Below are 13,920 nucleotides of genomic sequence, written 5' to 3'. Positions count from 1 at the left end.
CAAAACAAGCAACCTAACAAGCCACCGAGGACCCATCTATTGAGCCTTGGCAGCCATCTTGGTAGGAGGAATACCGATACCGTTGGTGTTACGGTAGAAGAGCACACCCTGGCTCTCGCCAGTGGCACCCTCGGTAGGCTCGACGAAGTGGCAGACGCGGGCAGAGGTCCAGAGGGCCTTGAAGAAGCCAGTCCAGCCGGTGTGGGCTTCGGTGCGGTAGTGGCTGCCCATGACTTCCTTGATGGCGTCGCTGGCCTCGTCGGCGTTGTAGAAGGGGATGTTGCTGACGTAATGATGCAGCACGTGGGTCTCAATGATGCCGTGGAAGATGTGGCGGCCGACGAAGCCGAAGTCACGGTCGATGGTTGCAGCGGCGCCGCGGGCGAAGTTCCAGACTTCGGGTTGGTAGTGGGGGAGGGAGGGGTCGGTGTGCTGGAGGAAGGTGATGGCCACTATGAGATGTCAGCTGATGTTCTTCTATATGGATTTGTCTTACGGGGCAAAATTACCGAGCCAGTGGTTAACCCACAGGTATGGGATACCGTACCAAACCAGCAGGTTGAGCCAGCCGAAGTTGCTGCCGATGAAGTACAGAGCAGTGCCGGTGAGGAAGAGACCGAGGTCACTCAGGGCAATCAGCTTGGCGTCCTTAGCCTCGTACAGAGGGGAGGCAGGGCTGAAGTGGTTGACACCACCGCCCCAGCCGTTAGCCTTGCCTTTACCGCGGCCCTCGGGCTGCTTGGCGTGGTTGTTGTGGCCGGTAACGTTGATGAGGAGGTACATGGGCCAGCCGAACAGCTGCTGGAGCAACAGGTTGGAGGCAGTCAGGATAGGGGTCTCCTCCATAAGCTCGCCGAGCTCGTGCAGGGTCTTGCCGACGCGGGTGGCATACTGCTCACGGGTCTTGGGAACGAAGACCATGTCACGGGCGAGGTTACCAGTGGCCTTGTGGTGCTTTCCGTGGGAGATCTTCCACGAGAAGTAAGGGACCAGCAGGAGAGAGTGGCAGATCCAACCGACGGTGTCGTTCAGGACCTTGGAGGGAGAGAAGGCCTGGTGGCCGCACTCGTGGGCGAGAACCCACACGCCGGTGCCGACGAGACCCTGCACAATGGTGTACACGGTCCAAAGGGCGACGCGGGCCGGGAGGAAGGGAACAGTCTGGGGAGTGACATAGTTGTGGAAGAGGTAAAAGACCGAGGCCAGGATGGCCATGTCCCGGAAGACATAGTACATACTGGTGGCAGCGGAGCGGTGGAAGCAATGAGCGGGGATGGCATCGCGGATCTGCTTGATGGTATAGTCGGGGATCTTGAACTCGTTGCCATATGTGTCCAGCATCTTGCTAGCCTCCGCGTCCGAGGCCATGGACGACAGAGAGGTCGACGAGGGCGACTGGCGCGGGCTGTCGAAAGGTGAAGCCGAGACCGAGCTGGCCGCGGAGGACTCGGTGGCGGGGTTGCGGTGAAGCGCAACGCGCTTGGGGACAGCAGTAGACGACATGCTGAAGTGCTGACTTTGTTGACGATATATAGGAAAGGAAGATTCCCTTTAACCCAGAGGCAAGTGTCGGGGAGAAGTACTGGGGAGGAGTCAGACGAAGTTGGGCTAGCGCCGAAGGGTCTCACTCACGCCTAGGAAATGAACCAGAGACAGACAAGGGAATAAAAGCAGCTAAACAAAGCCCCCCAAAGACCAACGAGAGAGCAGACAATTGAAGAAAAAAGAGGAAAGCGAAGAAGGATAAAAATGAGCCCAGGGGTGTGTATTTTGCAATACCTCCCCGCAGTCTTGACTATAGGCGGGACTGTATTGTGGTATTGCAAATACATGCATGAACTCTTCCGATCCTTTCTCTTCTCCATGTGCAGACTGACTTTTCACTGGATTTCAGCAACGCCACTTCAGCTCTACATCTGATACAACCATTATTCTTCTCTGCTCTACATAGTCCATGGACAAATCCGTCCATTCCCATATCCATTATCCATACATAGGTGTTCTTCACGGAGTCACCGCCTCTCTACCTAAACCCCATTCGGGACCCCAACACTTTTTTTCAAATTTCCATTGTCACTCGAACACTCCAGAACACATTAATTTAATTATTTTTCTCGGCGATGAATCGGCCTACACTAATGTAGCTAACCATCTCCGGTCATTGTATTGACTCTGACCTATAACACTTCACATGTACGGTGAAGCTGTCTCCAGCACATGTGGATCGATCGACATGCCTCGGGTCATTTACGTGTAACCCTTTCGACCTGCGCGGATTGGTCTTCAATGTGGCAAGTAGTGCTTTTTCTTCTGCTTGGCTTTTGACGGAGTACGCTGATTGCTTATGCATGTGATTCGGGGTTTGGTTCCCAACTTTTGTCGGATTGTATGGATCCACCTTATAGTTCGTGAGGGTTTAGTGTATACACTGTCTGGATGTATAGACTCAACAATTGAATTGATTAGAGGTAATGAAATAGAACATTGTATGATATATGGTATGATCCAGGTAAGTAGTTAGAGAATGTATACACAATCACAGCAAAGAAGAAATAGCAAGGGGTTCGTTCCCAAAGCGCTTGTTGGGATTTTGTTGGGCCCCACAAGTGAAAATAACACAGGCACAAACAGCGCAAACATCTTTAAATTTCTTAGTTTCGCCACCTTAGATAAGATCTTATCTCCACTCCCTACCCTATAGGCTATACTATACAGTAGTTCGCTATGAAGTGGTCATGGATTGACATGGTTGCATGGTCATGCTGGTTCATTATCGTAGATTTACTTACTGCATCTCTCTATACACCAATCACACCACCGCCTCCACTCACCCCCCATCTCAATTAACCTCAGCCCTCCGCTCCGAATCAATCAACCAAGACCCTGCACCAGCGTGGCCCCCAGAAGCACTGAGACTCACCGTAGTCTTCCTCAAATCAGGAAGAACGAGGATGGTCTCTGCATGGTTCCGGTAATCAACTTCACAAGGGACCGAGCGGCGAGACGGGACGGCCGAGTCCGCAGGAGGTGAGGTAGGGAGCTGAGTCTGCGCTGGGAAGAATGTACGGATCTCTAAACCTGGCAGGAGGAGATGACCTGGTTTCTGGGGTAAGAGGAGGACTGTGAAGCGGGTGGATTCGCCGTCGTAGGCAAGGAAGTTGCCGCGCCGCCGACCTCCTAGTTGCCACTGCTCTGGATTGGCGTGTAGCTCGTAGGAGCATTCGAGGGGTTGGTCGGCTAGTTCGGAGTTGCGGGTTGCGGGCGAGGACCAGCGGCGGGTGTGGCGGAGAATTAGTTCAGCTGTTATCATTTGGCCGACGGCTGCATGGGTCGAGGGTCCTAGCTGGAGGTTCGGTTGGGGTTGCAGTTCTGCTGTGTGCACGACTCGGATTTCTGGGACGTCGACGGGAATTATTATGCGCCGGGTTGGGATTGTTGGCTGGCTGGGAAGGTGGATGGTTTGGTTTGTCTGCTGCTGTTAGTATGGGGTGGGGTCGATAATTCGGGATGAGTCTTACCTTGTGCCATTCCTTTAGCCACTGTCGTACATCCTCGGCGGGTTCTTTTAGTGCTCCCAGCAAGTCATCCCATCGTAGGCTTTTGTATGGTAGCATGTCTACCTCCCGAATGAGTCCAATGGCTTCCATGTCATTGGTGGTCAGCTGCCCGCGGAAGCTGCTGACCATGTGTGATGTAAGCAATGCGGCGTATTCACGGAATGGGCTTGAGTTAATTGAGTCAGCGAACCGCTTCTCAATTGCATCGATGCATTCATCGTCGACGCAGGTGAAATCGATGCTGAGACGCAGGCTGCGAGCCGCTAATTTAGCAGCATCGCCTTCATTCGGGCGGATCTTGTAGAGAAGCGAAGCAGGCTGTTTAGGGAAGACGTCGAGGGCGACAGGGCCGTTGATGCCAGGTTCCACACTGTAAATGTCCGAGCTGGGCAGACTGCAGTTTGTGATACGCAAGGGAACCTGAATGGCAGGACTGACAGTGAACCGTGAGAACAGCAGCTCGTCCTTGAAAATATCCTGAACATTGACCGAGATTGGCAGCGTAGAAAGAACATTGAACGAGGAAGACGAAGCAAAATGGCCTTGCTCGGTCTCGTACCCGATCTCTGCTCGCGCCGAGAGAGTCGTAAATGCCTCTTCCACTGTGTAGGGAATGCGAAGCCGGACGAAGGAATGTGCCGCCATTTGTGTGAACTCGATAATACCAGACTCGGAGTTGGCATTCACCTCGAGTTTGCCATCCACAACTTCTGTCTCCGTAAGACGAAGCCGTAGACCTGCAGTGGCTGGTCGGACACGAATTGTGCCGCTCTTGATATCATTTCGTCCGCTATTGAGTTCCAGCTCCAGCGTCCGCATTGACTCCAGATTAATCAAGTGTGGTGATACAATCTTCGCCTGGAGGCCATCGGCTGGAGGGTAACAATAGATATATGGCCGCTCATCGGCTTCTTCTGCTTCTTCCGTTTCCCGGAAGCCAACAGGAAGTGCAGAGTCCTGTCCGCTGTTAAAGTGGAAGACAAGATTGCCAGCCCTTAGCTCGAGACGATCTACAAAGTATTTGCCCTGCAGTGTGGTCTGATAATGGGTCAGTTATCAACAGCAACGGACGAAACGAGTAAGTACTTACCGAAGAGTCAATCAGGATCTGTGTCGATGACGACTTCACAATAAATTTAGACGAGCTCTCAACCCAATGTTCAGAGTTCTGAGAGGTGTTCGCGCTAACTAGACGAGCCTTGAGAGAATCAACTTCAATCTGCCGACCCAAGAGGAACCGCAGTGATAGCTGAATCTGGAAACCATCACGATCATGGAACAACCGAATAGCCGGATCGACCTTAAGATCGGCAAAGAAGTCCGTCAAAGAAGCCGGTATGTCTTTCTGGAGAGCCCCAGACGCCTCGAACAAATCGCTAACATGTCCATCCAACAATTCCTGCTCAGTCGACGGGATCGAATTGACTAGGGTCTTCTGCCTCACTGACAATTGCGCCTGCGCATATGAAGCAAATTTGGAAAGTAACCGTAGCAGCATCCGAACATATTCTTCGTTCTGCTTGAGTTCCTTCAAGCACCGAGCGTGGAGTTCCAACATACTTCCTTCCAGGATAACCCAGAATTTGGTACCGTAGAACGGAGCCATGCGATGGAAATACGAAGCTGCTGCCTCATAATCCTTCTGTCGGTATCGTAAAATGGCGATTTCAGCGAGGGCCGATTCAGCAGAGTTAACACGGTTTGCTGCCATATGATGGCGGATCAATCGGTCTGTAAGGTCCTCGTAGACCAATAAGAATGAATCTTTTGAGCCCAATGCAGCTTTCAGACCAGGAAGTTCAATGCCTACAAGCGACGACTGCTTGGTCTGTGAGTCTATCTCTGGCTTGGAAGTATCGTCATCTAAAGAGACCTCGGCCAAAGCACTCGCCCCAGAGCGATGCCGGTCATCGAAAAGAAGGTCAAGGTCGTTCCACTTCTCTGCCCAACCCCTTCTCCGGGCAATTTCTTCCAGCGAGCGTCGCGCAAGTAAAAGCAACTCCGCTCTGCCGGATGATAACTGCTCAGAGCCGGTCTTCTGTGTAAGAACAGGCGCAGGTTTAGGGTGATCCATAGTCGACCGACGCTGCAACAAACCCACATTATCAGAAATATCCTGAGTTACTGGTCGACCAGGGCGGCCACCCGCCGGGCCGATAAGCGAGCTTGTGCGACGAGGCACATTGGATTGAGATTCTGCAGCTGTGACAGCAGCCGCTTCACCGTTCTGAGCGACGACATGGAGAGAAGACTCGGGCAAACTGAGAGTCGGGGTGAAAGTCTGACTCAATACCTGGAAAGCTGCCGAGAATGCCCATGAAGAGACGAAATTGTTGATAACGTCAGTCTTGCCATCATGCTCTACGTCCGCCAGCCCGGATTGGAGATCAAAGCGAAGTGTACGCGCAGCCAGACCGATGAACTCTGTCGATCTTCCACAAACCTCGGATAGCAGAATGAGATTTTCGGGCTTCTTCTTGTCAATTTTGCCTGCCTGAACATCTGCAGCAGTCTCGTTGCCAAGGAGCGAGGGCGCGCGCGCAGCTCGGAGCAGTAGAGTCAATTGCCGAGCAAAGATGTATGTGCGGAAGTCGAAGATGGAGATGTCGCTTGCTAGGATCATTTCCCGGTAAGGCATCTTATTGGCATTGAGTGGAAACTCATCCGGCTGAAGCTCCGTGAATGGACTGGCATCGGTTTCCTCGGAGGCACCACTCTCCAATGCCTTCTTGGCCATCTCTGTCCAGTTCTTACTGGTAGTCAAGAGTGCACCGCCATGCTGATCCCCACTTCCCTCGATTTGATCTCGAATAGCAGCATCCAGCCCAACTCCTAGCTCATCATACCCTGCCAATGCATCTTCAAAGAGGCCCACATTCTCGAAACCCCTGGCCAGACCTTCTTTCAGGATAAAGAACGTGCAAAAGTTCCACCCGGGCAGACTACGCTGAGAGTCTTTCTCCTTGATATCTTCCTCATACTGAGCCACACGGAGATCGAATGATGCCAGAATGCCATTCTTGATTTTATCAATCAGGTCCTCCAATTGTTCAGCCAATTCAGGAGACTTGACCCCCGGCTTCGGAAGACGCAATTGAGCCACCCGGTCTACAGCAGACTTGGACGACCCATTGAAGTCTGCTTTCGCCTTCTCCAGCACCGATGTTGACCCCCGGCCCCATTTGGATGTGGATGCGGCTGCCTTCTCCGCAGCTTCACCGTCCGGCACCACGTGTAGAATCAACCACTCGAACGCATCGTGCTTTTCCTGGTTGGCAGTCGCAGACTGCGAGCTTTGTGAAGACGCATTGGCCTTAATCCATTCACGCAGGTTCCGTCGTGCTGTGGTTTTGTAGGTCTCGTTGTCGTCGCAGCGGAGGAGGTAAATCTTCAGGTATGGTGTCTGCCGTAGACCGGGAATCTGATGCCGGCGGTGGGCGACTGCGCCGGAAGCAGCATCGCTAGAGGACTTACGCTCGTTTGATTCTTGCGCGGGCGTGAAGCCAATGCGAAGCGACTCAATTGAACGTACGGGGCGGGTTGGTGATTTCCAGTGGAGGTTCTTTAGAGGTAGTTTTGCTTCGATAACTGGTTGTACAAGCGGAAACAGACCAGATGGATCCGTGTATTCAACTGTGAGGAGGTCATTGGTTAGTGCGAGCTTCTGTCTCAATCACCGCTGAGCTTACCCGTTACATTGCTTGAAGCTGCCTGTGAAGGGTCCATGATTTCCCAGGCGAATTCGGGAAGTGACGGGTTATCTCCAGGGCATTCCGCTCAAATTAAGAGTAGAGGAGCTTGCACGCGATTCTAGTGAGCTCGGAGAAATGTCGCGGGGTGAGGTGTTCGGAGACATGTGTTGACTGCGACGCACGGCCGCGTCTTGGCGTTCTCCTGAGTAGGCTGGAGTATAATTCAACAGACACGCAGCCAACTTATAATTGTCTCTTTTCCAAAACCAACCCACAAACTATGTAGTAAACTATAGAATATATGATGTCCTCAAAGTTTATTCAAGAGCCCGTTTCCTCTATCACCGACAAATGATGTCTAGAGAGGTCACCCAACGAAGCACAACTTTCTCAGTGAGTAACAAAGACTCAAGAATGATAAATGAGACTGCTCACCCTGCAAGTGCCATAGTGGTAAGAAGCTCTTCTTCGAGGATTTTCACCGCAAACTCAACTCCTTCTTGTCCATGATAGTGCAAAGGTATATTCGTTAGCTTAGGTTACTGATCTATATCACGAGAGACCACACACAGCAAGGCCCCAGATAGAAATTCTTCCAATGAAGCAAAAGTCTGCACCCAAAGCTAATGCCCGAAATATATTAGCCCCCCGGCGAATTCCGCTGTCAAATCCAATCTTGATGCGTCATTTTGTTAATCGGAGCGCATTCACCAAGGCGTCAATTGGTGCTGGAACACCATCTAGTTGTCTTTCTCCGTGGTTCGAGATGGCTACACCATCAAGGCCGTAATGGATTGCTTCCACGACATCATCTGGACAACAGACTGGTCTTCATTAACGTCTTAGAGTGCGTATGCCTAAGCTTCATACTTACTCCCTTTTAGCCAAGTCTCCAAGTTCGTATCCGAACCGGTCCGTCGACACCTAAAGCTATCGAGGACATCTCCGCACGCGAGAGAGCCGAATATCCAGACAAATATGACACCTCAACAACAACAGACGTGCTGCTCAACGAATGAACAGTTTACAAAAATCAAACGTACCGTTCGCAGATGGTGAGAAGGTGCCGACTATATTCCTACAATGTACTGGGATGGAAGTCCATGCACTTTGCACTATCACAAAATTGAGACAGGTTCTCCCCCATTTAACGTGAGATGAGGACCGCCTCTACTTTTATCCAGGAGCATGAGATAGATACCGACGGCAACAAGGAGGGAGGTTTCAACCGGAAACTCATCAAGAATGTGGTCCTTTTCGTCGAAGTGGAATCCATCGAGACTTCGCGATAAAGAGGCGGATTCACTGCATAGTATGTGATGATTCCTTCCCATGATAAAACTGAATACAGATTGCTAACATGACCCTCAAGGAATCCCGATATGATACAAGTGAGGATAATAATTTATGTTGCCGCCTTTGGAGATGGCAGCGGCTCGAAGGAATCGGTCGACATCTTTATGCAGTTCTCTTGGGATGTTGCCAGCGAGGATGACGATTTCGATATTGATACCTACGGAGATGGTACTGGGGCGACACATTACAATACCTGTTTGTTTGTTTTTTCATCTGTGTCGCGGCACCTTTGACCATATGTACTTATTCTATTGTGGAGAGACCTCGTAGTCATATGAAACCAAGAAGATAATGAAATCAATCGCGGGTAGTGAGAAGGTAGAAAGTAATAGAGAGATAAAACAAGTCTTATGCTAAATCTGTACATTTGGATGCTACTAGAAGGTGCAACATAGTCTCATGCCGCGTCATTATAAACAGAAAGGGGACAAAGAGAAAAAAAAAGAAAAGAGGCAAAAAAAAAAAGAGATAACCGACAGATAATCCAACGGATTAAGTTATATGAAAGTTCAGTCGCTCAGGGGAAACGCCATAGAGATATATGACCAAAAAAAAAGAATACTACCGGTAATCTAAATGCCCATTTCCACAGCCCGCTGTGTAGAGCGAGCCTTCACAAATTCGAAGCTGTCCGTGACGCCTTGCCAGATTCCGGGTACATAATTGCGTACCCATGCGCAAATAACCAAAAGAAGAAGGGGAATCTAGATAGATGTGTTAGTTGTGAACGATAAGAGTGGGGATGGAGTGTGGTTACTTACCCAAATGAAGTAGAGGTTGCGGTCGTTGCCTAGACCCTTCATTCGTCGGGCCTGTTGTTCTCGGAGATGCTTCTGTTGCTCACGCGAGATGACCTTGCGTCCGATCGTCACCTCTTTGAGCTCTTCCTTGTCAACCTGAGCCAAGGCAGGAACAGAAGCTGATGCCGATGATGATGCCACGCCGGTAGCGCTGCTTTGGACCTCGCTCTGGGCCTCGAAATGTTGATCCAGAGCTGCCTCGGTTGCGGCGCGAAGGAGAGATGTCTTCTTCATGTCGTCGTCGGCATTGTTCCCTGGGCGAGGATACAGCTCATCGTATGATGGTGGTTGGGTTGGGCTTGGTGCCGAGTTACCTTTCAGGTAATCCCACCAGCCATCGCGAGCAGCAGGCCGGTGAGGAACAAGGTTGGTGATGCGGCGCATCATGCCCTGACCTTGGTAATCTGGAAGGGCAGGAATTGCGGGGATCGCAGGCATTGCAGGCATCTGGGGTAGAGCCGGAATGGTGGGCCAAGCATTCGCCACGCTGTGCTGGAACTGGTTGATTTGGACAGCCAGCTGATCCCGCCAAGCGACAAGAGGGGCTGGTGGAGCAAAGGCTCGCGCATGACCAGGTGCAGCATTTTGTTCACTGTTATCCACAACAGGAGGAATAACATCTTGATGCATGCTCGAACGACGCGAAGAGGGGAAGTGAAGAGAGTTCGAGTCTGAATCATCGCTGGAATCATCCTCATCGTCAAAGTCCTCCGAATCATCAACAGCATGACCAAGAGAGCCCGAGGCCGATGAAACCTCCCACATGGAGCTGAGCGAAGCTGAACTACTTTGCCGGCGACGAGATGTGAGGGAACCAACGCTGCGAGACCGGTGGTGGCGGGATGGAAGAAGGGCAGCCTGGTGTGCTGCAAGGGTTGTCGCCAAGTCGGCGGCAGTGAAGCCCCGAACACTGCGGGCATTAGCGTTGGCACCGGTCAGACGTAGGCGGTTGACGATATGGGCATGGCCATTGAGTGCAGCCAAATGCATAGGCGCATTGCCGGTGTTGTCCTGGACATCAGGGTTGGCACCCCGAGCCAAAAGCCCAGCAACGAATCTAGTCAGTCCCAAAGAAGCAGCGAAGTGAAGAAGACTCTGTCCTGTAGCACTGCGAGCATTGTACCGTGGAGAACGTGGGCTGTCGTCCAAGTCAATGAATTCCAAGTATGTCAGCATTTTAGAGTCAAGATCGCTGAGCTTGCCCTGGTTTTCAAGTCCGGGGACTTGACGTTGCTGACCACCAGTAGAGTTGCCTTGCATGTCACCCTGCATGTTGAAGAAGGCATTCGGATCGCTTCCCATAATCTGCTGAGCCGTTTGGAATGCGTCCGCCTGGCTTCCCAGCTTCTGACCAAGGATGTTGAGTGCCAACCTGTACATTTGAAGCTCACGATCATCCACGTAACGGAAGAACAGCTGCTGCTTCGGCATAAGGGGCTGAGGCTGCTGAACTTGACCAAATGTCGGGTGCTCGTGCTTGAAGACTACAGACACCAAACCTGGCTGGAGAGCAGGGGGAGTCAGGCAGTTGAGACACTTGTCACCCCAGAACGTGGTGGTTGTTGCAAGTGTGTCACCAAAAACAACCTCCATGCCGGGATAAAATCCGCTACCCAACAAAGTCACTTCAGTACCTCCAGTGATTGAGCCCTCGGCAGGCACCAACTTGTGAATGACCGATGGCAATCTATTGGGAGCATTGTTAAGTGGAGGCCAAACCTGGCTTGATGAGTTCGCACCAAGTCCAAGAGCGAGGTTTGGATCCTGGAAGCCATTGCGATTTGAGCCACCCGGTGTCCCAGGACGACTAGGGTGGGCAGAGCCAGGTGCAGACCCCATAGGAACTTGAGCCAGGCTGTCCAAGCTTTGACGCTGGGCGGGAGTAGGGTTGAAGAAGGGGTTGTTGTCATTGGTTTGGTTGGGAGTCGGGGGGCCGTTTCCATACTGCCCGTTCATCGAAGATGGTGTGACGAAAGGCCGTTCGGTTGGTGAAGCATAGCCACGAGCGGCTGCGATTTGTGCGGCATTATTCATTGCTGAGGCAGATGACTGAGGGGTCTCAAGACGTGTCATCGTCAGTTCAGAAGGTAGCCTTCCAGAACTGCTGTGCTTGCGTCGTTTGCTTTGTGGCCCTTGGAATTCAGATGGCGAAGCTCCTCTAGAGAGACTTCGAGATGATTGCGAGTTCACCGAGGCTCCATTTGCCGAGCCGTGAGTTGCAAATGAACTAGGCGTAAGTTGATATTGAGAGTTGAACCTTTGCTGGAGACCTTGCAGATCAGTCGGCGATTGGGGCCCAGCGAAAGGACTCTTTCCGTTCTCCATATTCTGCCCCGAGGGGAACACGCCGATTCCTGGAAGCTGTGTCCCATCCGCAAGTGAAGGCGAAGGACCAGCGGGCACAGGCGCGGAAGGAGCCTGGGTCTTGTGGTCGTCGGTAATCATAATCGAATTAGTGATGGCCTGGGCAACCACATTGTCCGCATGATCTTTAACGGTGAAAATGACCTGGAATCCGAGCTTCTCGTTTTGGTGCCGGCAGTAACAAGCGATTCGCATGGGCAACTCTACCTGCATAGAGCCGGGCGGTGCTGATCCGATGTCACCATAGCTGCCATTGGCGTTCTTCGATGGCTCTGTCCACTCCTTGATTTCGCTGGTGTTGAAAACAATGACACGCTTTTCCTCATCCTTCTGGAACAATTCGTCCTCCTCAGGTTTCCGTTGCTTCTTGCGGGAAGCACGTTTGCGCTCTCGCTGTATACATCCGCTGCAGATCTTCACGTCACCTCCGTCTAATGGACGCTCATCATCTGAAGTTGGTTGATAGTGCCCACCCCTTGTCCGTGCAAATGCCCGCTTCATCTTTTCTCGATCTTGCATGGCGCTTGTGCAAACGAGACTTGTGTGTAGTTGGAGGGTGTCATTGAGGGGTTCGGTAGCAGGAGGAGCGAGGAATTTGAGTTTCGAGATGGTGTGTGAGGGAAGGCGGAGTTTCTTAACGCCAGCGGGAAGAGGAGAGAGGGTCAATCGGATGGGGATCTGGGTTTCGACACGAGATTTGAGGGAAGTCGGATGCACTGTAAGAACGTGCTGTAGAGGGGTTGCGGAGTTCATCGGAGGTTGCGCTGGGGAGGAAGCGAAGTTGACAGGGAACGGGTATGCTGCGGGTGAGCCGAAGTTCATGCTGGGCGAGAGGGAGGCGTTGAGAGGCGATTGCCGGTTCATGTTGATGCCTCCGAAACTTTCTTCTAGAAGAGATGAAGGCGACTGTCCACCCCATTGCGGAACCGATCCTTCCAAATCATGATGCATGTTGTTTGAGTAAGGTGACTGGCCATTGAGTCCAAAAGCGAAAAACGGGGATCCCGGCGCATGAACCTGAGACATATTAGCCATATTTCGACGAGGCAGGACTTGGTGACTCACCGGAGCTGCGGCATCGGATGAAAGCCCAGCGTGGTTACTCGAAGGACTCCATAGGTGAGATTTAGGGCGTTTTTGTGGTCTCGGTAGCGAGGCATGGTCGGACTTCAACGGACTGGGGCTGCTGGCCGCACTTTCAAAATCAAAGGCGGCATCCATCGCTTTGTTGCTAACCTCGAGATCGGGATCCATGGAAAATCCGCTATCCATAGGAAATGAAGGCTCAATATTGAACGGTGATTCCTCCTTGACAGACGATAATTCCGGGCGCATCCAGTCTTCCGAATAGTTGACAGAAGCCATAGGATTCTCGCTATGAGCGGCGGAGTTTGTGGACGCAATCGAGGTTTGTCGTAGGTGGTTTCGCGGGGATTCGGACGAAGAACTACGACTGGAATCATCGGGCGATTCGGCTGGGGAGTCAGCCGCAAAAGCAGACACCTGCCTCAGGGGGTTTTGGTCCTGATATGGTTTCGAGGGCCCCGAGGCACCGTTCTGACGGGAAGTAGTCGCTCTGGCGAACAAATCATCAAAGTCTCCGCCGGCGCTTTCAGTCGAAATTTCGAGGTTTGTTGGGTCGAGGAAGTCCATGTTGGCGTTGCGGAAGGTGGACTCCAGATCGTCGTCCATGATGATCGGGTCCAGAGAAGGAAATGCGGGTGAAGAGGGTGCCTGTGCTGATCCCATGCTTCGCTGTTCTCCAAATTGAATCACAAAAATCACAACAGTTGAATTCACCCGCCACCTTCACAGTTGCCAAAAGCTGACTCGCGGTCGGAAGATGAGATACAATTCTGACACAAGTTCTAACAGGACCAGTCTCCAGAGACCATGGCCCTGCACTCGGGAGGTTGAAAGTGATGAGATATGGGGTTGGTTGTTTGGGGGAAAGTCACTGCCTGGACTTGTGGAGGAAAGGAGAGCGGGAAAAGTGTGAGTGCCGATCTAGCCCGGCAGAACGTCAATAGAGCAAGTCCACCAGTTCGGGATTATGTAAGGTTATACGGAACTAGAATAGTAGAAAGAAGCATAGAAATGGTTCGCCCAATTCAGAATAACCAAAAACAAGATGACTCGACGTTGAGATGT

At 51.9% G+C, this 13,920-nt stretch overlaps 3 protein-coding genes across 3 annotated transcripts; all 3 read right to left on the bottom strand.

Moving 5' to 3' along the window:
- Window positions 1-36: 36 nt before the first annotated feature.
- N7508_006532 (oleate delta-12 desaturase odeA) lies at window positions 37-1,503 on the bottom strand (the record flags this gene model as incomplete). The annotated part of the gene is made up of 2 exons (XM_058464598.1): window positions 37-452; window positions 510-1,503. 2 exons carry the CDS (start codon window positions 1,501-1,503, stop codon window positions 37-39), a joined length of 1,410 nt encoding a protein of 469 aa, XP_058318451.1.
- Window positions 1,504-2,839: 1,336 nt separating this feature from the next.
- N7508_006531 (putative TMEM1 family protein) lies at window positions 2,840-7,283 on the bottom strand (the record flags this gene model as incomplete). The annotated part of the gene is made up of 4 exons (XM_058464597.1): window positions 2,840-3,469; window positions 3,519-4,595; window positions 4,648-7,190; window positions 7,247-7,283. The coding sequence occupies 4 exons, from the start codon at window positions 7,281-7,283 to the stop codon at window positions 2,840-2,842; spliced, it is 4,287 nt and encodes a 1,428-aa protein (XP_058318450.1).
- A 1,894-nt stretch (window positions 7,284-9,177) lies between these two features.
- Window positions 9,178-13,461, bottom strand: N7508_006530 (putative membrane-tethered transcription factor (SPT23); the record flags this gene model as incomplete). Its single annotated transcript, XM_058464596.1, has 3 exons — window positions 9,178-9,309; window positions 9,367-12,786; window positions 12,835-13,461. 3 exons carry the CDS (start codon window positions 13,459-13,461, stop codon window positions 9,178-9,180), a joined length of 4,179 nt encoding a protein of 1,392 aa, XP_058318449.1.
- Between the last annotated feature and the right edge of the window lie 459 nt (window positions 13,462-13,920).

Source organism: Penicillium antarcticum (assembly GCF_028974205.1).
Source record: "Penicillium antarcticum strain IBT 31339 chromosome Unknown utg000006l_segment0_segment0, whole genome shotgun sequence".
Taxonomy (NCBI): domain Eukaryota; kingdom Fungi; phylum Ascomycota; class Eurotiomycetes; order Eurotiales; family Aspergillaceae; genus Penicillium; species Penicillium antarcticum.
Note: the sequence above shows the minus strand (reverse complement) of the source record. Positions and strands in the feature narration are given on the sequence as shown.